Source organism: Sylvia atricapilla, chromosome 3 (genome assembly GCF_009819655.1).
Source record: "Sylvia atricapilla isolate bSylAtr1 chromosome 3, bSylAtr1.pri, whole genome shotgun sequence".
NCBI classification, from domain to species: domain Eukaryota; kingdom Metazoa; phylum Chordata; class Aves; order Passeriformes; family Sylviidae; genus Sylvia; species Sylvia atricapilla.
In genome coordinates, this window is record NC_089142.1 from 96,402,210 (window position 1) to 96,428,376 (window position 26,167).

Here is a 26,167-nt window from a genome sequence, read left to right on the forward strand (position 1 = left end):
GTTTCCTCTGCTTTCATCAGACCTCAGGCACCTCACTATTTTCATGCTCATATTTGGTCAATGTTTACTTAGTTTCAAACACACTGCCAGCCTCCTTAACTAGAGGGATAATCGGGAAGTTTAAAATGCTCCTGTCCTATTAAAGCTCACATGAAAGTTTAAGGCTCACTAGATGTTAAATCCAAAGTTAAAACAAAAAACAGTCTCACTTCCAGAGACACTCAACTCTTCAAAAGAATGAAGTTTCCACATATAGTGCTATTAACTTACCACACAGCTTTGTGAAGCATAAAACATGACACAGTAAAGATGATTTATGTTCAAACTTGTCTGTAGTGCTCTGCTGTCCTGTATCTGACAGGCAAACCTGTATTGCACTCCCAATCCAGCTCTTTAGTTTATTTGAATTTGGAATTATTAGACCATTACTGTACAGTTCTTCCAGGTGAGACAACTTTTTTTCGATGTTCTGACATGTGAAAAACCAAATGAAAGATATCCCAATTATTTACAAGCCCAGCGGCAGGCTCCATGCAGCAGGCCAGCAGACCCCACACTGTTTGCTTATATACCAGCAGCAGGAGGGATAAGAACTTCCTCCACCAGCTGTGCACATGCTCTCCAAGATACATGGAGATGCCCAGGTAGCAGATACACTATATTTCACTGCCCTTGGTCACCTCACACTGATGATCACCATCAGGTAAAAAATAGCCTGGTATTTCCAGTTTGTAATAAAAACTGTAATCCCTCCCTGTATTCCTTCTCCATTCACTGGGTATAATATTTATTAAATTTATATAGAATTTCCATTAAATGTGATAACCTACCTTTTCTCCCTCTTTACTCTCAGAACTTGGCATATTATTTCATTTTGTTAGAGGAAAAAGTACAAATACTAGAAAACCCTATAACTGGGTTTTATAACATCAGTCCCAGCAATTCCATGAAAGCATTACCGAAACACTACCACTCAGAATGCTGTTGCCAAAGAGGTGCAATTTCAGTCCTAGGCTAGAAAATATGGTTTGAAAAAAAGATCATCACTGCTATGTATGACTTAGGCATATCAGGAATATAAAGTTTTTCCTCCAGAAAAACTGAGTATTATACATTTCATGCAGCAATCTAGTGTTCCCATAATGGAGAATTAGAGTAAGAGATAAGCAACTTGAAATAGTAACTTATCGACAGCAGAGGGCAGGGACTAAAGTCTCGATGGGGAAATTAAATTGAACTGCTAAGCTATTTTGATAACTATTCCCAAACTTGCCCTACAGCATACTCAAACAATGGCATGAACTTCCTTAAGGCAAGAGTCGCACTCCAGTAACATCACACAGCAGGTCATTTTTTAGCATTGGGGCACTCACTGTCTCCTACTTCCCATTTTTCTGCAATTAGTGACCTTGCTGACAAAGATATTTCTCTCTACTCATCTGTGCCCTCCTAAAAGTAATTTCTTCCAATACAACCTTCTACAAAATCCAAGACCATTTTGGGTACATAAGCTCTTTTACAGCTCAAAGAGCCTCTTCCAGAAGGAAGGAGAACTGTTTATAATATTGACAACTGTAAAGCAAAAGCACAAACTGAGTGGATTAAACAGCTTATTCTTTCTCCATATTTTTAGATGCCTTACAAAGAAGGGAAATCAAAATGATCATAATCAAAACCATACCAAAGTAACACAAGTGCCTGGGATTTGTTATCGTCTTAGTGTTTGCAAAGGAAATTCAACATCATTACACTCATTACTGCTGAACAATTTAAAATTCAGACACCACCACTGCTTAGCTTATAGCCAAGATTCCTCACCCTGAAGGACCCCTGGAAAAGTCCAACCCAAATGTCAGCACTGCAGTCTGGCTGGTTTTGTTCAGTTATTACTACCTCATCCTGTCTTTCACCTCTACAGAAAAGATGAGAATAAAGTGCATTACTTTGTTGTTTCTACAAGGTAATATTTAAGTGTAAATTGAACTCTGATTACCCTGGGGTAAAACTAAAAGTTAACAGATTTACAGGGGTTTGTTTGTTTCAATGTATGCACTATTAGCATTCTTCTTTCTTCAAACAACAGCCTTTGATTGGTAACATGAATGCTTAGTACTCTGCTCCTTCCTTGTCATAACTGTTAGTAGGAAAGCCCCTTCCAGAATCCTAAATTCTAGGAAATCTGGCGTGTATCATAACTAACCATCACTACCTAACGAAAGGTGAAAACCTCAACAAACAAAACCGTGAAAGGAACAGGACAAACATACAGCCACAGGCAAGAAATTGGGACATTCTGACCAGGAACTGTAACCAGCAGAGAATATTCAGAAGTTTAATGAGCAAAATGCAAAATAACCTAAGTTTAGGTCAAGATTTTGGTGTGATTTCCAACCTGCGTATCTTGACAAGTTCCACAACAATTTTATTAATGCACTAGGAGTCCAAAATAAGTAAACATTGCTGAAACAACTGCTCTTTGACATTAAATAGGTAACTAAAATACATGGTGAAATTATCAGTAGACGTTTCAAAACAAACTCAGCACAGTAGCTATCAACTTACAGCCTGCAGAACTGGGACCTCAGTTTTCTTTATCCTGCAGTCCTTTGATAGTTTTGTAAAAAACTGATGAAAGCACCAAAAAACAGTCCAGAACTTAAATGCCCTGATATGTAAAAGGCAGAAAACATTCTGCTCTACAGAATTCGGCAAGGAAATTTAATGACTCTTCAACCATACAAAGTCCTGCCACACAGGGAGTAATTAACTCCAGCAGGGAACTGCCCTTAATGCTGGTGGCAAGAGGGACACCACGCAGGCAGGTGGAGCACTTTACTCAAATGATAATATTTAACTCACTTTTTAGATTGTATTGCCTGCTGCAGGCTGTATACCTCTGGAATAAGTTAAGAGAACAATTTGAAGGTATTTTCTAGGTGACTGTAGAAGAATAAAATCCAAGTTTCTACCTAGGTGCAATCAAGTACCCAAGACAGATGCCACCACATGCTTGAGTAGCCCCAAAGCAAAACCTCAGCCTGACTTGAAGTTTTTTCTTACTGTTACTCAAGGAAAAACATCATGCTTGATTCCATTACAAAGTTTTCCTACAGATTTTCTATGACAACTGTTACCTTATATGCTGGAAAAGTCAACATGACTAATCACATACTGTACAGCACTCAGTTGTGTTGACACAAATAGAAATAGCAAACTGTCCTGTGTGCTGCCACACCCTCCTCCCCCCCATATCAACACACCCCATCAAAGCTTTAAAAATTGACATCAGCCATTTCATATTTAGTGTTTTCACCCATAGAACTTAAAGCACTTTGCAGAAATCAGGACATTAAACACGAGTAGGATTTTTAAAATACACATATATCTCCCTTCACTGACCAGACATTTCAAAAGCAACTATCCTGGTTATTTTGTCCAGGTCAATTAACTATAAGGAAAAAAAACACCCAACAAACCCACCCAAACCACAAACCAAAAACAAACCACAAAACACACACCCTACTTAGTTAAATACTCTCTGTCATCCAAATTTTTAGGTACCCATTCTTCTTGTATGCACACATTTTAAAACATCTAGTCACATAGTGTGAGTCACAAGTCAGGAAACTCAAAATCCAGTTTTCTATTTTTAAGGAGTTCCCTGCAGCAGCACCTTGTTTGGACTTTCCCTGATCAAGACATTTATCACCTTCAATAGCTCTGACTTTACTGCAGTGGGGAATACCTACGGAGCATAAAGCATCCCTCCTTACCTGCAATGATCTCTCTACCTTCCCAGCTCCTGACAGCACTAACACCCACCCTGAACCATAACCACGTGCACAAAAGTTGGACAAGGAGGGAGGAGGAGACTCTGTGCAGACAATGAAACATACACAAGCTCAACATATCCTTGCAAACAATGCTGTCTTACACATGCAAGACATTCAAAACTGTTATCTGCTTTAAATTATATCAAGTTTATATAAAGGAGATCAATTTCAAAAAGAAAACAGTTAATACTGGTTCAGGTAAAGTTCAGTCTAAACCAAGTATTTTTACTGCACCAAGCTTTATGGAATGAGTTAAGACATCAATATTAGAGAATGCTCTGGGAGCCCTTCAGAACAACAGAAGGAAAACATTCTTTTTTCTCAATTTGAGTTCTCCAAAAAGTACCAAGTTGGTAACTCAATTAAACCTCTTGACTCACTGACATGCAAAACACTTTAATACTACAGACAAACTTCATAACTTCAGAAGTCAGAAATATGAGGAAATTTGTTTCAAATGACCATTCTTACTCCCATACAGCAGTTCCATACTTCCAGGCTGCACCAACTATTGAAAACTGCATGCAACATTCTCAACTCCTTCAGGTCTTCGACAAAAGAGAAAGTGAACTACTGATCTAATTTAGAGGTGCTAAGCTTTGACCAAACTAAGAGAACCAAATGTGAAGTTCTGTCAAGTAGCCTGTGATGTTTTGTTAAACATCTGTTTTTCCTACTTCATTTCCTGTTCTCTCTTTCTCTCCCTCCCCCACCAGACAGGAAATTGTCTTGACAACAAATGAATCAGCTAGAAGTGGAACTAAGCAGCCATCAGCTGATTCCTCATTGTTTACAGTCACAGACACTTCAAAAAGCCTTCCTACTGCTTGCTTCCTAAGTGACCATAGCTGTTCTAACTTCATCTCATTAAAATAAACGTTTAAACACAACAGAACAAGCTCTTTGAAGAGCCAAGTGATGATCTTCATCTTGACATCCAAAAATCAAAACAAGAAACACTTTACTCAAAGCAACTGAAATTATAACAACACATTTTGTAGTTGTCAAGTCACAGGATCCACCAACCTTCTATTTCTAGGTTTATCTTTTTTTTACCAAAAAAAAAAAGCCACCCAAAGAGAAAAATCTCTAAATAAAATCCCAAACAGCAATACAAACGCATTTGCTCTTTAAAAGCCATCTGGAAAAGCAACAGTATTGTTCATGGTCTATAGCAGCCTCTATATTCCTGTAATGTGCTATCACAATGCCAACTCCACATTAGTATTAGTGCATTTTATTTCTAAACTTCTCTTCCTCAAGAAAACCTTACTCCTATAAACAGGGAGATTGTGAGAAGCATTTCAAGGTTGAAATTAGTATTCAACATTGGCAGTTTCTACAGAAACTGACCTATTTTAGGACTGTGACAGGATTTATATTTTATCAGTTAGGTATGTTTAATAGAGTTTTAACATTCAGTACACCAAATCTTAGGCTCAATTCTTTTGGGCTGCCTATCTCACATTCTACAACAGAATAAAAAAAGTTCAGATTAGTATGACGTTTGAGATAGCATGCAAGCAGCTTAAAGTAAACAAAAAAGAGAAAACAAGAACTATGGACAACCAACTCCATAGTGAAAGACTATACCACTACAATTAGTCCAACTACACAGCTCTGAAAGAGTTCAAGTGTGCCTCTTACCACAATTGCATGCGGAGAATGCACTAAGGCCTTAAGTTCATTCAGGTCGTTCTCAGCCTGCAGAAATCGGCATAAGAAAAAAAAAAAAAAGTATATAAGGAGGTTGAATTTTGAATTCTCTCATAGATACTATAAATTTCAACAGTGGTTAATACAGTCCTATAAGCCCTACGTTACCTTATCCCATTCTCCTTCCATGACATGATTGCGGAATTTGGTAGCTGAAGGATGTTCTAAACGACATCCTGACTCTTGCATGAGGAGATCAACAGTCTGGCTGCAGGAGAGATACAGTGTAAAAAAACCCGACCAGTTTCACCCTCACAAATACACCGCCTTCTATGATAACAGTTTACCATACTTTAAAGTAACTTTAATAAAACGAAAATACGATGATCAGATTCAGATGCTTGTTCAAGAAGATGAGCTCAGCTGCCTGAGACATGTAAAAAGCTACGTCCACCTAGAGCAAGTTGGCAAGGAGCTTGAAAGCTTTGCTGAAGTACCATAAAGTATGTGACTTACCAGCCACCACAAACAGCCAGGCCTGCACAGAAGATAAACTTCATGAAGGAAGATATAGTCTAGAAAGCTGTTAGCTACTGGCTACCATCCCCTGCCCCCTCTCTATTTCCCCCCCCTAAAAGAACAAGGAAAGCTACATCTGGCTGGGGCCTAAGTTTTTCTTCTTCATCAGTTCTTAAAAGACTGTCTCCTTAAAAAAAAATAAACAAACTCAGGAACCTGTAGCCCTCCCCCTTTTATACTAAAAATAGCTTATTTACTGTGGTGTCATCTATGAATAGTCACGAGTTGTCTGCTGCTGTAAACTTGCCTCTTGTGTCGGAGGCAATTTATTTTATGGAATATATCCTTTATAGCTGACCTATTCTGCAGTGTTTTGAAGACTTCTTTTGTGGCTACATAAGCGCTTTGCAGGACTTCTCTACCCTCCTTCCAAAATGATGACATACTGGCTAGCTTTAGCTTTACTTCACAAAGTGCTGTGATTAAATACTTAAGACTTCCCCTATTCCACTGGGACATTATTTTCTCTACTCTGAATTTAAGAAAGGGCCCACATTCTCATTTTTTTGCTTACAAGTAAAGATTATTAGGAAAAACGCGTGTCCAGCACAAATCTAGAGAGGCCTTCACCATTTAGAGGGCCAAAGGTTTCCAGAGTGAAACCAAACAGCCTGTTTAAGCGGCAGTTTACTTTGTGTCGCTTCCTCCGCGCTGACAAGCCAAATCTTGGAGCTCATCTGCGAAAAGCCGCCCCCCCCCACGCCCAGCCGCGGGCTCCATTATGTTTACCAGATAACTTCTCCCCCAACAACACATTTGTATTGATCTACCCTTATCGGTGTGCAACTCGACTTCCATATTGCCATCCCTGGCAGGGAAAGCTCCTGTCCTGTCCCTTCGCTAGACACCGGCACCGGCTTGGAAAACATAGCTCCGGCTCCATTTTTCCGGGAGCGGGCCTGCCCCACCGCTCTGCCTCGCAGCCGGGCACTGCTCTCCCCTCGCCGGAGACCACCGCGCTGCGACGGGGCAGTTTTGGCCACCAACCCACCCCGCCGGGGGTCCCTTCCTCTCCGCTCCGGGCTGCCCATCCTCCGCGGGGACCCCGCGCCGGACCCTCCCCGCGGCCGGAGCGGAGGGCGGCGGGGCGTGTGTGTGTGCGGGGCTGCCCCGGCCCCGGGGGCACCCTCCGGTCAGGGCGCCGCAGGAAACGAAGGAAGGAGCCTGCCCCTCGCCCACCGCGGCCACTTACTTGAGCCCCAGCCCGTGGAGGTGCTGCCCGATCAGCCGGATCACGTCCTCGTCGGACTGCGAGAGCCGCTTCTTCTTCTTCAGGGCGCTGCCGCCGCCGCCGCCGCCGCCCCCCAGCTCGGCGGCGGCCGGGCCGGGCCCCCCGGCGGCGGGCACCCCGTTATTGACGCCGAGCCCGCCGGGGCTGCCGCCGCCGGGGCCGCCGCTGTTGGCCGAGGGCAGCAGCCCGTTGGCGTGGGCCAGCTGCTCACCGGCGGCCGTGCCCGCCGAGGCCTCGCCGTTCTGGGCGCCCAGGCAGCCCAGCTCCGGGCCCTGCGGCGGCGGCTGCTGCTGCTGCTGGCCCCCTCCCGCCCCGTTGGCCTGCATGGCGCTGCTGGCGATGCCGCCGCTGCTGCTGCTGCCTCTGAGCGGGGCGGCGGCGGGGGCGAGCCCGGCGGGCACCGAGGGGGACTGGGACGAGGTGAGGCCTGCTCTGCCCGCGGAAGCCCCGGGCTCTCCTGCTCCCTCCACCGCCGCCGCCGGGGAGGCCCGGGCTTTCTTCCGCGGGGGCGGGGAGGCTCCGCCGGTGTCCGAGTCGGAGGAGGAGGAAGCGGAGGCCAGAGTTTCCTCGCCGAGAGCGGCCGTGGTGGGAAGCCGGGGGGGCGAGGAGGGGGAGGCGGCGGGGGCGAGGGGAGGCGGAGCGGGGCCCTGCGCCCGCCGGGGGTCCCGGAGGCAGCGCCGCCGCCCGCTCGGGGCTCCCTCTGGCGATGGCGGCCGCCGCTGCCCTGAGCCCCCGCCCGGCAGCCCCAGGCGCCCGGCCCGCTCCGCTCGCTGCCCGCCGGGTTTGTCTCCTCTCAGCCCAGCTGCACCTAATGGAGTCCGGGCCGGGACGTCACAGGAAATTCCTGCACTGCCCCCTACACACACTTCCGCCGCCCGGGGCCGCGGTGGGCACGGCCCCACGGCTGCCGGGGGGCGGCGGCGGGGCGGCCCCCGGGGGGGACGGGGACGCCCCAACGGCAGCGCCCGGGTGGCCGCCCGCCCGCGCGGGGTCCCGCGCCGCCTGCGGGGGCCGTGGGCGCCGTGCCCGAGGGGCTCCCGGGGCTCCCGGGCATGTGCCGGTGTGTGCCCGCGCCCGGCGGCTCCGCCGTGGGAGAGGGGCGGCGGTGGTCGTGCTCGAGGAGCGCTGAACGCCCGCTGCCCCGACGTGTCCCGGTGGGACCGGCCGTCCCTGTGACACCCTGGAGGTGAACGGGTAATTTCCGGCCTCAGGTAGTCTCCTGATGTAATCTGGACAGGGGGAAATAGGTGTAAACTGAGAGAGGGGAAATTTAAGTTTGGTGCGTGGAGGAAATTCTTTTATGTGAGAGTGATGAGACGCTGGAACAGGTGGCCCAGGGAGGTTTGGATGCCCCAGCCCTGGCGCTGTTCAAAGCCAGGTTGGATGGGGCTTTGAGCAACCTGGTCCAGTAGAAGGTGTCGCAGCCCACGGCAGGGATGTTTGGAATGGGATGATCTTTAAGGTCCCTTCCAGCCCTGATTCCTTGATTCTGTGGGCGTTTTTAAAAAAGGAAAATGCTTGATGAAGTCACATCCTCCTGTTGCACAGGTTGGTTACTGGAAGGTTTCAGACTCGCTGACAGACTTGTCTTTTGTAGTCACTGCATGTGTTGACATGGAAAATGGGGGAAATGGCAGATTTGCTGTAGGTCTTAAAAGAATGTTGAGTGTTGGGGCACGTTTGTCAGGACAAGCTGTCAGAAGACAGTGGGAATTTTAAGGGTCCCAGTCTCTGCCCTGTTGTTTCTCCCTGCTAACCCTCCTGTGTGGTGGAAGACAAACTCAAATCCTGAGCCAAGTCTCTGGTCAAAAGTCATGAGATGAGTGAAATTCTGGTCTTTAAAAATAGCATCTTGAAATAATATATTTTATGTTATTTGGTTTAGAGCCTAGAATTTTTATCTTTGGTATGCTCGAACTTTTCTCCAAAACCCAAAGGGAAATAACAAAACTTTTTTTTCCGTATTGAGAGCTGAGGTTAATATCTAATTATCTTCCTCTTCAGAAGCTGAGGTTTTAGGAGTACTGGCTTAGGTTGAACAACAGTGCTTTGTTTTGAGTGGAACTTTGAAAAAGTCCAGCTGAGGGAAACCACAGGCCCAAGACCAGTGGAGAACTCCACAGAGGGACAAAATGCATGACAGGAGTTAAATCAGAGAAGGAAATGAGACCTCACGGAGGCCTGGCCTGCTGAAGTAGATACCTTGACCCTGTTCAGAGGCTGCAGAAGATACTTGGATGATAAGAGCAAAAGCACTCTTACGCTGGAGGGAGAGGTTGGAAGGAGCTTTGTCCCTGACCTCTGCCCAGGTGTGGCTCTAGGGTTAAATTCAACATCGGTCTTCCAGGGAGGCGAATGCTCATTTTGTGTTTTTAGCTCACCAACCATTGCTGGAGAACACACGGTGTGTGTTTTAGCCACTTCACTGCTGTATATACTCTCATTTCCATTGTTCTGTGTTTTCAGCACTCTTGAGTTCTTTCTTGGTCTTCCCCAGATGCCATCACTGGATCTGTAATTCAAAAACTTGGATAAAGATGACAGGACCAGTTACAGAGAGCAGCACAGACCCTGTGAAGGTGCCTGAATATGAACTTTAAAGATCAAGACTAGGTTTTCAGGAAGGTAAAGTTGCTCATCATTCTTTTCTGTCTTGTGCCTCAGTGTCCAGGGGAAGGGGATGGTAAAAACCTCTTCCCACCATCTACTCCTGTCATCCTTTGTCACCTATGGCTTTCCTAGTCGTAGAGGTGTTTTTTACTTCTCCTAGGCTTTCCCTAGGCACCAGGAGGGCATCTTGGATGTCAGGTCTGAGGCTGGCACAGTCACAGGAAACAGATGATTGTGAAAGGGGTAATGGCACCAAGCTTTGTCAGTTTTTCATCAGCTAAGCTGTGATTTGTATCTGATCCTATTCTGCAGCCAGATGAGAGAGGGAAAATTCAATAATCCAAGTAAGTATGCAGCTTTTTGAGCAATTAGAGAATCAACTGGTAAATATGAAACATGTCTCTCTTGTGACAGATGACTCTAATAACAGTATGAGCTCATCATATTCAGGCATCTTTAAAGTTTCCCAAAAGTAGAGAACTAATGCAACAATTCAGCTGTAAAAATGACAAACTTATAAACATCCAGAAGAGGAATTTTTAAGAGAACTTTTGGCAACTTTAAATACGGTTCTTGTACCAGCCATGTTACTGAAGCAGAGGTGTAATACATAACTGTACAGAATATGTACAATTCTGACTATATTGTATTTTAGACAACTTCCTATTGTATAGATCCACATCTTTAACAGAAAAAATGTTGCAGAAATACTTCTTATTTATTGTGATAGTTTAGAAAACTGAAGAGACCAAACACTTCCTGTCAAAAACAACCAATGAAATTACCAGTGTAGAATATTTTGAGCTAGTGGTATCTCTTAAGTGTAAAAAAACATGTCTTGGGACATTCTAGACTAAATACAAATGCTTGAAAAGCAAGAAACACTTCCATTTTCTGGGTCTGGAAAGTCAAAACAACCCTTGAATTATGAGCTGGCTAGAACTTTGGCTAATCTAGGTCTTTTTTACTTCCCCCCCCCCATTTTGTTTTAGAGGAGGATGGAGCACATAGTCCAGATCTGAATAATAGGAAGGAACTCTCGTTAGGGGCCTGGGTTATTTGATAATAACCATGTGAAGCTTCAGCAGAGCTGTAATAATACAAAATATTAGAGAAAATCCTTGAGAGATGGATTAGCAGTCAAAGCTACATGCTGAAGGTAATGAATTGTTTGATTCTCTATCAGGTGTGTATACTTTCCCTTCTGCACCAAATTTGAGGTTACTGGAAACAAACCAACTAGCAACAAAGAACAAAAGAAGAAAGAATAATTTAGAACAATCACATTTTCCACAGTACCAGCTAAATAAATGCTTGAACAGGCACCTGGATATGCTTGCAACTTCCAAAAAATGAGATAAGGCTGAAAGATAAGCACCTTCCCTAAACAGCATTTATAGAAATCATTCAGCAGATAGTAAGCAGATTGCACTTGTCTGAGATTCCATCACTTCATGCAGAGAAGGATGATCAGTATTTTAGTAGAGCAATGGAATATGGAAAGCCAGAACCTGGCTGGAGTTGCAACTGAAGGACGTGAAGGGCAACATAAAGAGCTTCTATGGGTCAATTGGCAGCAAAAGGATGACAAGGGAAAATGTGGGGCTGCTGCAGAACTGGCCATAAAGGAAAAGGAAAAAGAAGAGACCTCTTTCATCTTGGACTTTGCTGGAAATAAACCCACATCTCCCAAGCTTCTGTTGCTGGTAGGAGGGTTTGGGCAGAGGAGGGAAACCAGCCACAGCAATTCCACTCTGTCAGTCTGGGTATGGAAAAGTCCACTGGACATGACACCCATTTGAGTGTGGAGGGAGCTGGCTAGTTTTATTTTGTACCCTGTGACATTTGAAAGTCCACGTCATTTAAAAGACTGCAGGTGACTGAACAAATGCTGATGTTACACATTTAAGTTCAGTTGTCTGACCCAGTGTCACTGACTTTGGGCTCAGTGAGCACAGGGAAAGCAGGGGATGCCATTCAAGGTTGTCTTTATGAGGGGTTTTGGTGGACATCCTCACTAACCTTGTAACTGGGGAGATGTGGGTGGGGTGGGCAGACTGTGTGTGTGAAAAATTTGGTGTACCCCCAGGCTTGAAGGTGGTGTCTCACTGGTTTGAAGTCTTGACTGATGTCAGGAGGGGTCAGGGATCAATACTGGGGCAAGTCTTGTTTGACAAGGTCACCACACAGGGGTGGTACAGAGTGCACCCTCAGCAAGTTTTTGGCTGATCCCCTGGCCAAGCTGGGGAGAGCAGTGGCTACACAGGAGCTGCCAGTCAGAGCAGGCTTGCCAAGCTGCAGGAGCGGGCCACTGAGAACCTTGTGTTGGTCAACAGAGACAAGGGCAAAGTCCTGGATGTGGGACAGACAATCCTAAAGGCTGAGAAACAGCTGGCTTGGAAGCAGCCCAGCAGAATAGTTCCTGGGCATCCTGGTGGACAAAAGAAGTTCCTCATGGGATTTCAACACCTGCAGGGCAGCATTATGCATACACCCAGCAGGTACGAGCTCTGTGTGCAGCACTGGTGAGGCCACGCTGGATACACACTGTCCACTTTGGGAACAGCCGGTTCAGCAGAGGCTGTTGAGGTGGGAGGGGCTGGAGCACATGATGTGTGAGGAAGTGGGTTTGGCCACAGCAGGATCTAATTACAATGTGCACCTTACCAGAGAGAATTATAGAGAAGATGGCACAAGACTTCCCTCTGGGATGGCCACCAACAGGATGAGAGACAAAAGTGAGAAGCTGCACCCAGAGATATTCTAATTGTGTGTAAGAAAACAAAAGTACAAGGTGAGATTGGTCAAGTAGCAGAACACTTTCCCTGAGTGGCTGTGGATTTTCCATCCTTGGAAACAAAACTAGACAGGAAAAGACTTCGAGCAACCTAGTTCATCTTTGAAGATGGCTTTGGAGGGACCGTGAGGTTGAACCAGTGATCTGCAAAATATATTGCCTAACTGTAATTTTGCTGTGGTTAAAAATACACTTTGTACAAGACTATCCTTGTGTTAGGGGGAGAACAGTAGAGGTGACTGGATAATCGTCTTAGGGGTTATTGATATTATATCCCAAAGCTTCAGTACAGCCATCATGTTGCTTTATAGCTGAGCTTGCATGGTGACGATAAGGGCAGTAGTGCTATTGTTGCAACCTAATTAAATATTAGGTAATCACACAATGTCTCCTGTCCACCAAATTCATGTGCATACGCTGATGTTGACCTCTGCACTCTCCTGGGTAAGCACAGTGTGGTGTGGTCACAAAAATAAATGTCAGAAAGTGCTGAGGATCCCATGTGGTACAGAACGTCCTGTTTAATGCAGGGTGTGTCATACTGTTACACAGTCGGTGCAATTTCTCATAGGAAGAGCACACATGGCATGGCTTCCCCTGGATTTCCGTTGCCATAGGTGTCTCTCTGGATGTGCAGGACATGGTGTATTGGGAGAACTCAGACTTCCCTGTAAGGACAGATAAAACATGCATGTGCAAGGGGTGTGCTGCCAGATTGGTACTTACTGTGCAACTTCTCTGAGCTAGACAATATTGCATATGCTGTGAATCTGACATGTCAGACTTGCTTTGCATGCAAGATTTATCTGTCTGGGACTACCCTAGACATCACCTTGCAAAATCTGTCTATCCTGTGATGCATCAAGCATATCCAGATATATTCAGAAGTTACATGTAGCCAGGATTTGGAAAGACAATATGCCACCATGTCAGTGCTTCAGTGGCTTGCAATGGACAGAATAACAGCGTGCTTGGATTTTTTTTTTCCCTCCACATCTTGATAGGTGTAGATGTTCACTCTAACACTTCTGAAATTCCCTTCTGACCACTGTGTACTGCAGGAGCTGGCAGATACTCCACAGAAAAGCCAATCACTGATTTTATTCCATGGAGGTTTCCAAGCTTGTTGTTTCTTCTGGTCTGTGTTCCTTAATACCAGCATGTCAATTTAATGTTCAGATCTCAGATGGGTTATTGGTGTTTTTATGTGAGATTAGATTTGTCCTGCTATTGTTGCAGTTATTTTACTTTTCCTACTTGAGGGCTGCTCCCCTGCCTTTTATTTTGTACTGGCTCTCAAGGCAATTGTTATTTCAGTCTTGTTAGTTGTGTCTGCCAACTCCCACATAACTCCTAGAGCCTAACCCTGAGTGGGGTGACACACCACCTTCTATTGCCTATCCTTAGAGTTAGTACCTGTCTCTTCCAGAGTGACATGCACACTTTGCTTTTCTCTAGGCAACTGCAGTGAGCTCTCACACCTGGAACTAAACATTCAAGACCAGGCATGTAGACTGTAGTATCTCATAACCACTCTGGAATGGGCAGAGGGGAAATTATTACGTAATCACCAGAAGATTACATCTCAACATTAAGCTTGTGAATAGCTCCTTGGAGCCCTGGGATTACTTACTAATTTTTTCCCCTCTTAATCGGGAATATATGGTTTTCCAAGTCCGTGTTTAAAAAAGCAAGTGAACCAGACCCTCTGACTTTGGGCAAAAGATTAAAGGCCAGTGTTACAAGAATGTCATTGCATTATTTAAGTGCCCCTTATTTTAAGGGAAATCATTAGTTTTTCTTGTAACTGTACCTTTACTTAAAAATATAGCTTCCTGTACAAGTTCCTCCTTCCTTGTTGGTGCATAGTATTTACATCAGAAATAAAGAGCCACAAAATTAGAGAAAAGATTCCTTTGTGTGGCTCCATACCTTCATGTAGTAAAAAGTTTTCACAACTTCATCCAATGTTTGTGAAAAACAAGCATCAGCTCTGGCACTTTCTCTCAGATTTAAGACCTCAGGAGGTTTCAAATACCTACTCTGATAAAGTACCCAAGACACCACTACTAGTCCAGCACAAAAATACTTTTTGTGCATGCTTGGAAAAGGGTCTTGTTCCAGAACTAGACTGGCCTGAGATGCAGGAGTGGGCCAGAGCATTGCATGGTACTGAAGACAGATCACTCAGGCTTTCAGGAGGATGCTCATGCAAGACACAAGTTCTGTCTGAGGCTAGCACCAGGCAGTAAGGTGTTAAATGCGTGTGATCCAATAACTTTTAAACATTACATTTTGATTTCCAGAAGAGTTTCTTCAGATCCTTTTCCAAAGGCTCTTAGTATCAGAGGGTTTAGGGGTTTTTTGTCTTTGACTAATGTATTTGAGTCTTTTGTACTAAACCAGTCTGATTTCTCCTATGGAAAGTGTAACATTCACCAAATTTTCTATACTTGGGGTTTTTTTGAAGAGAGTATAATCTGTGGAATGTAGGCAGAGATATTTTTTTACTGAGACATATTTGGAGCAACTAATATAACTTACTTGAATCTTTGCCTCATAAATAATATAATAATTTCAAATACATGCAGATTAAACCTTTATACTTCTATGACTTCTCTCTTAAAGAAGGGTGCCAAGAGGGTTTCTGAAGCATGGTGTGGTGGGTAGGATTTACTAGGATGCATTTGGCTGCATTACTCATCACCAGTTGGACTAATGGGCAGGACACCCTAGATATTGTCATTCCTATTTTTATCCAGCAGGACAAGTTAATACAATGGACACAATTACATCTGTAGAATTTCCGAGGTAGTTCCTCATATTCTATAAATACCAACACCTTCTTTGTCAGTAACTCCGATTTAATAGCACTTCTTTAGAGCACCACATCTGAGAGAGGAGTGTGTCCTGCTGGATACTGACAGTGCTGTGAGGAATGGTGGGAAGTAGTTCCAGCTGGAGAGAGGGAAAGGGGAGTTTTGTAAAATTAGCACCAAAGGCTTGGTCTTTTAAATATTTCAGTGCATGCATAGACATACTTCTATGGGCACTACTGTTTACTGCATTTTCACAATTGGAACCTGGTTTTATGAATTATAACAAATCTGTCACCTCAGAGTAACTAATTATATTGCACACCATGGCCTCTCAAAATCTCACAATGCATCCTGAAATGAGCTCGAGCTTTCTGTCCTAAAAGACAAAGACTCCTCTCCCTGAAGCTAAAAGAACACCCATGTGTTGTTAGGAGTCCCCTGCCAAAGATGTGCAGTGCCAAAGACACAGCTGAACAGAACTAATTTCATTTTGCCAGGAGCATCGACACAAATGCAAAGTAGGTAGCTTGATAAATCTGCTTTGCTGTTATTGTTGTAACAACAGTGTTAGCAAGAAAACCTTGATAGAACTTTCTTTTTGAAAAACATTTTTCATGGCATTAATCTAGCCTGACTTTGTACATCTGTAAGTTAAGCACTTGGCCCAAGCTATTTTTCTAGGCTTCCTCTGGAGAGGTAGAGGCAGCCACAAAGATGATTCATCCCAGATCCTTATCAATGATGGGATGGGTCCCTTTCTGGTGTCATGCAGTGACAGCCCAGTGCTGTTAAGAGCACATCACCAATTTGTAGGTGAGTAGAGTTAAAAGAGGTGAATTCTGGCCTACATTCTACCACTGTGATTGTAAATTTGGGAATTCGAACAGCGTCACACTGGCTGAGAGGTGCCAGTGTGCCAATGACAGCCACAGTGAGCTGTGGCAGTGGACCCTTACTCCAGTATTACTGGGAGGCCAGTCTGTGGCTCGTGGATCGCAGAGCTCTACCATCACATCCCTTCTTGGTGGTCTGTTATCATCTGTCCTCAAGGTCATAATGGCTCCTAAGACTCAGCTGTGGATGGAAACCAGACAGCCAGGGATGTTTAGGCCAGTATTGACAGGTCACCTAAAGAAGCAGAAGGTCTCCAAGGATGTTAGCAGGAAGGATCTGAGGATGACCTTTGGGGATCTCTGAGGGTCTAGACCTACTACCTCTTATCTTGAAACTGCTCCCAGAGCTCTCCATCTTCTTGATTCTTCAGGAGGTGTGTATTCGCAATGTGTATTGTGACTCTTGGGCCTAACTAGAGCCTATGTGCAGTTCATTAGATAGTAAAGGGTAGTCACTGATGCTTAATTAGTTTCATTACTTTAAAAATATGCACACTATTAAAATTATTATGGAAATATTGTCAGAGGAACAAAAAGCAAGGTGAAAGCTTAAAAACCTTTCCTGATTAAATGCAGTAAGGAATCTGTGTGTACAGAACTACCAGCAATTTCTCTTTATTCCCATCTCTTATCCTTTGTAAAAATAAAGAAGAAATACAAGTATCCCATCTTGAAAATAAAGCCTTTTCAACAAAACTATAAAATAGGCGCTTTTGTTCTCTAAACCCATTCATTTTTCATATTAATTTTTATATTTTACAATGTCAATTACCCCAGAACACATACTTGCATGCCTTCTTCAACAATATTTTGGTAGCATTTCAACACTGAGAAGAGACTTGGGATCACCTACTTTATTGTTTTAAAAGTTTGGTCATGCAGACATCCTAAAATGTCTGGTATAAACACGTTATGACTTCCCTGAAATCTTATGAGTTACTTGATGTTAAAACATCCTTAATCTGTCTTCTGCACAGAACTAATATTTTACACTACGTCTTACTTTTATAACATAGAAATATTTGTGTTTTATCGATGTTGTTAAGAAAATACTGATAATGAAATACATTGCAAATATTTTGTGAAAAATAAGACTATGCTGCTTCACATATGTTCTAAAGTTTGTCACAGGAATAGCAATTTTAGCTATGCCTTTCAACACCTTTAATGGTTTTTATCCTTTTACCTATATAACACGACTACCTATAGACATTAATTTAAATTGTAAATAGTTTAATGTGTGGAACAAATGCTATGGATATTTGGTCTGGATTTTTTCAACTAGAGGACAGTAAATTGAGGCAGATTCACATTGTCAGCAACTGCTTCCATGACTTGGCTTTTGAAACAAGTCTTGATTAATAATATTGCATAGTTATTACACTGTCAAGCATTTTCAAAATATAATTAAAATACAAATATTTTTAAATGAAGTATTTTTAAATGAAACCTTCTAGAATGCTCAACCTGCTGAATTTTACATTGCACCTTTGTATTCCTTAGGGAATAACACTAGCAATGTTTCAAAAGGGAGCATTTTCAGGGGCAAGGCAATATAAAGCCTCTGAGATAGAGAATTTTTGCTGCTTGGATAAACATAATCAAAAATAGATAGTAGAAATCATGTCTTCTGTGCTGTTCAACCTGTGCTGATTTATGCTTTTTGTTTCTTCATCAGTGGATATCAGGCTGATATCAGTCTTCTCATTTCTAAAGATGTTTTTGTTAAGGGTTTTCAAGTTCACCTATCATTTTTATTTGCCATTACATTGGATTTGTCTTTGTCCAGATCAGGCTGAAAATTTTTCTTTCATTTTTTTCCAAGGTTTTCATAGGGAGGAAAGAGGATTGCATTGTTCTGAGTGACACTGGCATGCAAATAAATAACACTGAAACTTGGAAGAGTGTTAATTAAGAATTATTATAACCTGACTGACCTGACTTGGCACCATGGTATCTCGCCAAACTGGCTCTTTATTCTTACGCGTGTCTGATTTGTGTTTGTGGTGTGAAGCTAATGAGCTCATGGAATTGTTTGGCCTAATCCTGCTCTCTTTACACTGCTGAAGTTTTACGTGAGGAAGAACAAGGAATATCAGAATGAGGCTCACTGGGTATGGCTCATAGTGATTAACCCAAGTAGTATTTGGTGTTGACTGCTATTTTAATAAATTCATGTAGATGACATATTGGGCCTGTTGTTTGTTTACCTAAATGAGATTTACATTGTTTTAAGAGTGGCTTACACCTGTGTGTAAGCTCTACAGCTTCCGTGCACATTTTTGTGATTCTTACCTGTGTGGGGCCACACAGGGTCCACTGAAATGAACTAGAATGTGTTTAATGATGTAATTAACAACAATGTAACACTCAGTTTGCTGTGACTTCTGATCACATTGCCATCATTTTAGCTCTGCAGAAGAAGAACAATTTGAGTAATTGTGAACAAGAAGGACTGGAATCTGACTTAGAGAGGTGTTTCAGTTAAAAGAGAAGCAGATCTTATCTTTATATCCATATGTGCTATATACACATCAAAAGCTGTTTCTTGAAGTCTTTGAGGTGAGGTGGGTGTAACGACTGTCCTGTTCCTCATTCCCATTCCCAGGGGGCCACTAGGCTGTGGGCTGGAGCTATGGAAGGTGCAGGTCTCCCACCTCAGTGTACCTTCCCAGCTGGCTGCTGTGCTCATTATCCGGGGTGGAGCGCCCCAGTGACACACCTCTACAGCATTTTGTTTTGGAGTTACTTGGTAGGAGTGCTGCGCTGAGCTGTGCAGCCATATCCTGCATTTAACTATAGGGTTACATGACTAGTAAGTCAGGTAGTTCAACCAAAGTTATTCAGAATATGTAGCACAGGTGATGCAATTTCCAAACACATGCTGTGGGACCCCACTCTGTGGCCAGTTCTGTATTTAATAGTTGCCAGTGTGGTTTGACATGGGACCAGCACATTCTCAATATGATTTATCACACTGTGGGGTTTTTTTTGTTGTTGTTTTTTTTGGGGGGGTTTTTTGGGTTTTTTTTGTTGTTGTGGGTTTTTTGTTGTTTTTGTTTGTTTGTTTTTGGTTTTTTGTTGTTGTTGTTTGTTTGTTTGTTTGTTTGTTTTAATCTCCTTTTTTCCATAATCTTTTGTAACATTTCAAGAATTATTCCTGGAGGTTATTTTCTGTTTCCTGAGGTATGCAGTAGTAGCCACAATCTGACATTACATTACATTGCATTATTTACAGTATATAAATGCAATGTCTTTAACATCCATGTCCCAGTAATCCCAGCAGGCCCAAGCAAAGTGAGTCCTACTTTTGTAGATATTTAGTTTGAATTTATGTCTGTCCATGCCCCTGCAAGCATACAGTTTATAAAGAGGAGACAAAATGGAAAGGTAACACAGACAGAACAGGTTGAATAGGGGGGATTCCCCTGTAGGTTCAATCTTAATGTTGGTATATCTTTCAAACTATTGGAAGTTATTGCTGAAAAGTGATGGGAATGGAAAAGAAAAGAGAAATAGTGGCACAGTAGTGTAAAGAGAAAGGGCAGAAAGAATGAATTTGACTCAGAGAAGCTTTTGGTGACTTGAGTTCATAGAAATAATACAATAGAAAGTGAAGAAAAAGTCCATGGTCAGATCACATGAGGAGTCGGTCCAAAATTTCCAAATAGGTCGCTGATGTTTGCTGGCAGCTTTTAACTTCAGCTGGAAGAAAAGTGCCTCTTTTCTCCACAAACCAGAATTAATGTGTAATGCTTTTCTCCTCCAACTCAAGTGACTTGTGTTAAGAGGGCAGCTTTCAGACAAGGACCTTGGACCAAGTCCTGTTTGGGTACAGTGGAAGATTTCCAGCTGTATTTTAAAGCACCATTCACCTCTTGTGTCTGAACTGTTAATTTGCAGTGGGGTCACTCCCAACTTCCACTACTGCTAGGACATTAATGGTCTAAATAACTGCACCTGCTATGTTAATGAAAGTATGCAGAAAAGCTCAAGTAATTTAGAAAATTATGTATTGTGTTGGGGTGCCAAGAAGGACAGAATGGTACAAGTGGCAAGAAGTTGGTCAAAAGAAATGGGGATTTCAGATCACTTGCTGTATTATTGCCACAGTGTTAGCAGTGCTGCTAATGCTTTCAGTATTTTACTGACTATTCAGCTTCATTGTTAAATGTGTTGCAGAGTGGGAGGGTTTTTGACTAAGAGAAGGAATTGGAGTAATGTTTATTTTTTAAGAAGTCCTTCTTATTATTTTGCTGGCAGGTTTTTAAGATTGTGAGATTTGTTTAAAACCAATCCCTAGCAAAAAAAAAAAAAAAATTAAAAAATAGGTCATTAGGCATCTTTGGATAAAAAAAATCACAGGAAAACAGAACTGGAATGGACTTTAAACAATCCATTCCTTGCTCCAGTCTGCAAACATGTATACTAGTATGATTCCTGATAAATGTTTTTCTAACCTGTTTTTGAAATTCTTTGCAGCCTCCTCAAGCAATCTATTCAAGTTCTTATTATGCCTACTGTTAAAAGAAGCCATTTCTAATGTCTAATCTAAAACTCCCACCTGCAGTTCACACCCATTACTTTTTATCGTGCCATGCTGGGCATGAAGAACAGCTTAATTCTCTTCCTCTCTGCATCCATCTTTTATGTATTAGATAATGCTTGCATTCTCCTGCATGTGCCTTTTTCTGTACAGCTGGACTTGGATGAATATAGATTAAAGGAAAAAAAAAAGAAAAAGAAAAAGAAAATCACATTTCTGGCTGAGACAGTCATTTTAGGTGCTCAGGCAGCAAGTGGCTGAAATGGAGGAGTTTGAAAATGCTGGGCAGGGCAGGGTGATTTGCTTAAGGCAATCTGAGGCCCTAAACATTGTGCAGGAGAGAGAGGCTGGTGCCTGCCATGTGTTGCACATCTCTCATGACAGTGCCTGTTTGGCATTTCTGTCTCACCTGCCCATGTCTCAGCCTGCATCTCTCACCCATCACCTGAACTGTGGCCAGGAACTGTAGGTGCTTCTGTGGAGTCTGATTTTCAGGGATTAAGTTTGTTCTCTGCTTCCGATTTTAGTTGTCTCCATTTTTGGATTCAGAGATGGGTAAGAAAAAGTAGGGAATGAGAAATGTGGCAGCTAGCAACTGACCCACGTGCCTTAATTCAGCCCTCAAAAGTCATACTCCAAGATACAGGAGATATCTTCTTCCTTCTTTCTTCACATCTTACAGATCCTGGCAAAGATCTCCAAACTTTATTGTCCAGAACTCTCCCAAACATGAACCCCTGTCTGCTCTTAGCATCTGCTCCAGACCAGTATTCCTTAACCCTTAACAGAGGCTTCCCAAGTATCCTGCAGACATTCCTAGGCACTTAGGAAGACAAATCCTTTGGCTGTCCACTCTGTCTTTTCCCAAGTTTCCCAGCCATGCCAGCCTTTCCTCATGGATCATTTGGATCATGTATGTGGTGATACAGTGTCTAAAATTGCAATTACTTGGTGCTTGGTTTACTTGGTGCTGCCTATGCTTTGGATGCATGGAGCAGCTCTCCAGTTCTCCAGGTGTGAGGCACATACGTGGGTGGGTGAAATCCTCATCTCATGGGGATTTTGTGAGGTGAACAGTGCTTTGTTCCTTTGGGGCTGACAACTGAACGAAGACATGGAGCAGTTCACATGATTTAAAGCTGTTGTTTGCAAACCTGAATAATAGTCACTGGTGTCACATTTTCTTTTCTGTGATGAAGAGCATAAACTTACTTTTAAATTAACAAAAACTCATGTTCTTCTGCTAGTTGTGTGATTCTGAGAGCTGGGACCTGAAGCATCAGGCTGTAGCGCTATTTATAATGCCAAAATATTTAGAGTGAATGGCATTCTTATGAAGTGGAGAAGAAATAATGTGTTTCTCCCATCACCTAATTTTTGAAAGAGAAAGCCTATGGAAATTTTTCCTCAAGTACATGAAGTCTAGAATTGCCTCATTCCACTCCAGTAGTGAACTACACAAATGTGCAGTATCACAAAATCTTACCTGTAAGCTAAATTTGAAAGACAAATCTCCATTTTGCTACATTTTTTTAAAAGAACACAGTTTGTATTAACTCTGGTTTGTTTGTTTGTTTGTTTTTAATTGAGGAAGCCATTTTCTCATCTAGGAATGGGAGTGAGTATTAACATTACAGGTATGAGAAGTGGTATTGTCTCTGATGATATGAATTCCAATTGAAATGAACCTGGAAAAGTCCCCCAAGCATTTTCTGTTGGTAACTGTGACACCCAGTGGTTATTTAAAGAAGTATAAAAATGTAGCACAGTAGGATTGCAGTGAACCTAAAGGCTGCACAAAATACTGAGGTTTGTACAATAAATATGTGCTTTTAGAGTAGTACTCTTTTCCTTGGTAATGCATACAGACACTAAATCTAAGCTGTTTTAGGAGTTGTGAGGCTTTATTCCATTAAGTTTCTATTTTACCATATTTAAAACACACACACATATATACATATATTTATGTATTTACATTTACAAAGCTTTTTAATACATTGTGAGGCTGAGGTTATAACTCTGGTGAAACACTGAGAAAAAGTAGCTGTGAAGTATGAAATGGCTTTTAATTCTTGTTGGTGAGAAGCTGGTTCAGAAGAAGTCTGGGAGATAAAGGAACCTTGTTTCCTCTCCTTTGTTTGCCACTGACTCATTGTGTGGCTTAGAACAAATTGCTTGTGTGCATGGCTGATAAGTGCTTCAGTCAGTCTGTTCATAAAGGTGCAAGGTGTAATTAGTATTAATCTAGGTGGCATTCACCTCCGAGCATTTATGGCAGAGTCAAGAATGATTGAGTTATATGCTGTGTATAATGCCTCGTGTTTATATTCCAAAGCATAATATTACTTTATGAGCTGTGTTTTATGACAGAGCACTGAAATACAGATTTACTACCATATACCTGGTAAATGAGAAATTAAACCCTATTGTTTAGGGATCACTGACCATTAAATATTTACTCTTGGTGGCATGTTTAAAATAAAGGAATGCCATCAAAATTCAGAATGTGTAATTGTAGTGGACCAAGCAGTAGGTGCCCATTATAAATAGATTACTATCTATTGTTTGGGAATGTCTCAGGGAACTGCTGAAGCTTTTTCTTACAGGTAAGAAGAGTTACAGAGCAAAAGGAGCAATGTCAGAAGGCATCTGCTTATAAGGCTGGAGATCAGGCAGAGCTGCAAAGTCAGTTGCTGCCTAAGGCCCTGTCTTGGCTGCATTAGCTGTGGTTATAGTGTTTGCCTCAGCAGTGCGCTTCTGCTCCCTGGGTGTGTGCCTTGTCTTCTTCCAGAACTGGGGTGACATCTGTACTCCCACCCTTTATTCATCTCTACCCTACCCAGTTTTCATGCAGGGGAACTGCAGCCAGAAAGGGAGAAATGAGACATTCTGGCAAGTCCAGCCATAGCAGGGTGAAGAGAGAACCAAGACACACAGAGACAGAAACACAAGCTGAATGGCTGTGCTACAGCATCACTTTGCAAGAACATCAATATTAACTATGTCACATTATTTTTTGTTTTTATGATCATCAGTGTTTCATAATTAATAAGATCACATGAAATACCAAATTGTCATAAAATCCTTAAATGCTGGATTCAGGGTAAAAATACCTTAAAACAACTGCACATGTTGGAGCTAAACTTGTTTATCATGAAAAAAATAGACTTCGGATGTCCTTGTTTCACACCTGCTGCCCCAGTCTTTACAAGGACACAAAAGGATGGAAACAGAAAAGTGAAAACGAGGTAATCCTTGATCAAGTGCACCATTTACTCTGTTGCTAACAGACTGTCACCCTTTGTTGTTAACTGCAGGATGAAGAGTGCTTTTGTCTTCCAGCTTCTGATAAGAACAAATGTCATAAATTGTTGTTCTAACATAAGAATATATACTTATGCTTACTGATATACTAACATATGTATACACTTGGCTCAGTCCTGATTTAGTCTCCAGAAGGAGATGCTCTTTTACTCCATAACCTAGCCCTGAAATATGGATATGCAGAAATTTGGTTTTGCTTGGTGTGCCTCTGCTGTTTATTCTATGCTCAAATGACTTGAATTCTGGCTCTGGATCATTGATGCCTACTCTTAGTTTGGTTTTTGAATTATACATAGCTCATTTCAGTCCTTCCACTTGTTTGGCTGGTTGATTGTGTTGAGTTTTAGCCTTAAAAAGTTTGGTTTTATTCCTCAAAGTCTGGACAAATCATGTTAGAAACCAGTTTGTCTTCTGCTTTGTTTATAGCATATTTTGCTAGCCAGCATAAACAAAGCCTAGGGCAATTTGCCATCCTATCTAGACAGGATGTCCAACAAGTGGAGTAAATGCAAAGTCTTTTGTTTACACTGTGAACTGAGTTCGGAGTTTTTTGCTTCCCTCTTCTGGATTCTTTATCCTAAAAGTGATTTCCAATCCTATGAAGAGAAAAGTACAACTCACAGTGTGCAAATCTGCATTTTTAGGTAAAAGATACGCAGTAGGTGGAAGAAATATGCCCCAACACTTGGATTACAGAAAAGAGTATGCTGAGAGAAGAAAGAAGTCTGCCATGTATGTTGATATTTACTCTAGTATCTGCATTGAGAAGAGCATACTTGAAAGACATGAGTTGTGGTGTGCTTTATCCCTTCCAACACACTGGGGCTTGGCATGCCCTGGAAGAGTCTCCCAGTAACTGTTATTGATTGCTCTGATGCAGCACTCCAGTGGCTCATGAAGTGTCTCTGGTGTCTCACTGAAATGGAATGTTTCAGATACAGACATGAATATCATAAAAGACACTTTTCCCAATAAAGCTACACCCCTGCTGATTAGCCAGTGCCCTGAGGTCTTGTGATAATAAGATCTGACTTAAACCTCCCCACTCATCCCTCTGCACGCCTCCCTTCTGTGTCAAAGCAGACTCTTCCAGCATTCAAGTTCATTTCAATAGTTAAAATTTGGCTCCTTGCTCTCAACAACATCGAGGTCTGGCTCTTTGCAACTGGTGGCTGCTAGACATGCACATTAATTTATTAATTTCAGGGAGAAAAACAAGGAAAGGGGAGAAAGAAGAGAGCTTAGGAGTGGAAAAATAGCAAGAAAAGTGGCTGCAGGAGCAGCCCCGCAGTCTGGTGGTAGCAGGGTGAGCCACAGTGCTCTGTCGGGAGATCAAAACAAGTGGATCCACCCTCATAATCTTCTTCTTGCACAACCCCTGACATGGCTGTGTGTGTCTGTGTTTCACACTGAAAAGAGGTGAATAGAGGACAGACCACTGACTTAAGCAACGTTTAGAGGAGATAGAAACGAATTTTTGGACAGTCCCTGCAGCCAGTTCACCGAGTAAACTGACGAGTATAAAGGATGTAGTAAGCAAGTTGATTTTGTATCAGGGTGTAACTAATTTAATAGTTACCAGACCAAACTCCTGCCTTCTGGTGTTTTGAATTCTGAGGTATGAAAATAAAATGTGTGAAGTACAAAACAGGATTTCTAGATGGTGGGAGTGAGCAAGATTTTATTAAGGATGATTGTTTAAATACTGCTACAGCAGATGTAATACAGATCATACCATCTCACTAAGTCACAGGAGTTCAAGAGTTGAAAATGGCCATTTAAAACTTGTGTGTATAAATAAGTGTCAGAGAAACTGAATAAATTCTTTTCTCTCGGAGTTGAAAAACCTTCTTAGACACTACAAATGACAGAAATTTCA

General features: G+C 42.4%; 1 protein-coding gene and 2 long non-coding RNA genes across 4 annotated transcripts in view; 2 read left to right on the top strand and 1 right to left on the bottom strand.

Annotated features, from left to right (window-relative positions):
- WDR26 (WD repeat domain 26) overlaps positions 1 to 8,116 on the bottom strand; it is a 27,903-nt gene extending 19,787 nt beyond the window's left edge. The window contains exons 1-3 of one of the 2 annotated variants that reach the window (XM_066316268.1): positions 7,261 to 8,116; positions 5,658 to 5,757; positions 5,481 to 5,537 (exon numbers count right to left, since the gene is read on the bottom strand). In XM_066316268.1, coding sequence (XP_066172365.1) covers positions 5,481 to 5,537; positions 5,658 to 5,757; positions 7,261 to 7,625 — 522 coding nt within the window. In that variant the 5' untranslated portion in view covers positions 7,626 to 8,116. Of the gene's footprint in view, positions 1 to 5,480; positions 5,538 to 5,657; positions 5,758 to 6,005; positions 6,065 to 7,260 lie in introns of those variants that run through there. The other variant, XM_066316269.1, reaches the window with a different exon arrangement.
- LOC136359551 (uncharacterized) lies at positions 7,605 to 25,283 on the top strand. The gene is made up of 2 exons (XR_010743302.1): positions 7,605 to 7,719; positions 21,647 to 25,283. It is a non-coding gene; the product is annotated as an uncharacterized lncRNA (long non-coding RNA).
- Positions 8,248 to 18,603, top strand: LOC136359552 (uncharacterized). The gene is made up of 2 exons (XR_010743303.1): positions 8,248 to 8,510; positions 12,580 to 18,603. It is a non-coding gene; the product is annotated as an uncharacterized lncRNA (long non-coding RNA).
- Positions 25,284 to 26,167: the final 884 nt, after the last annotated feature.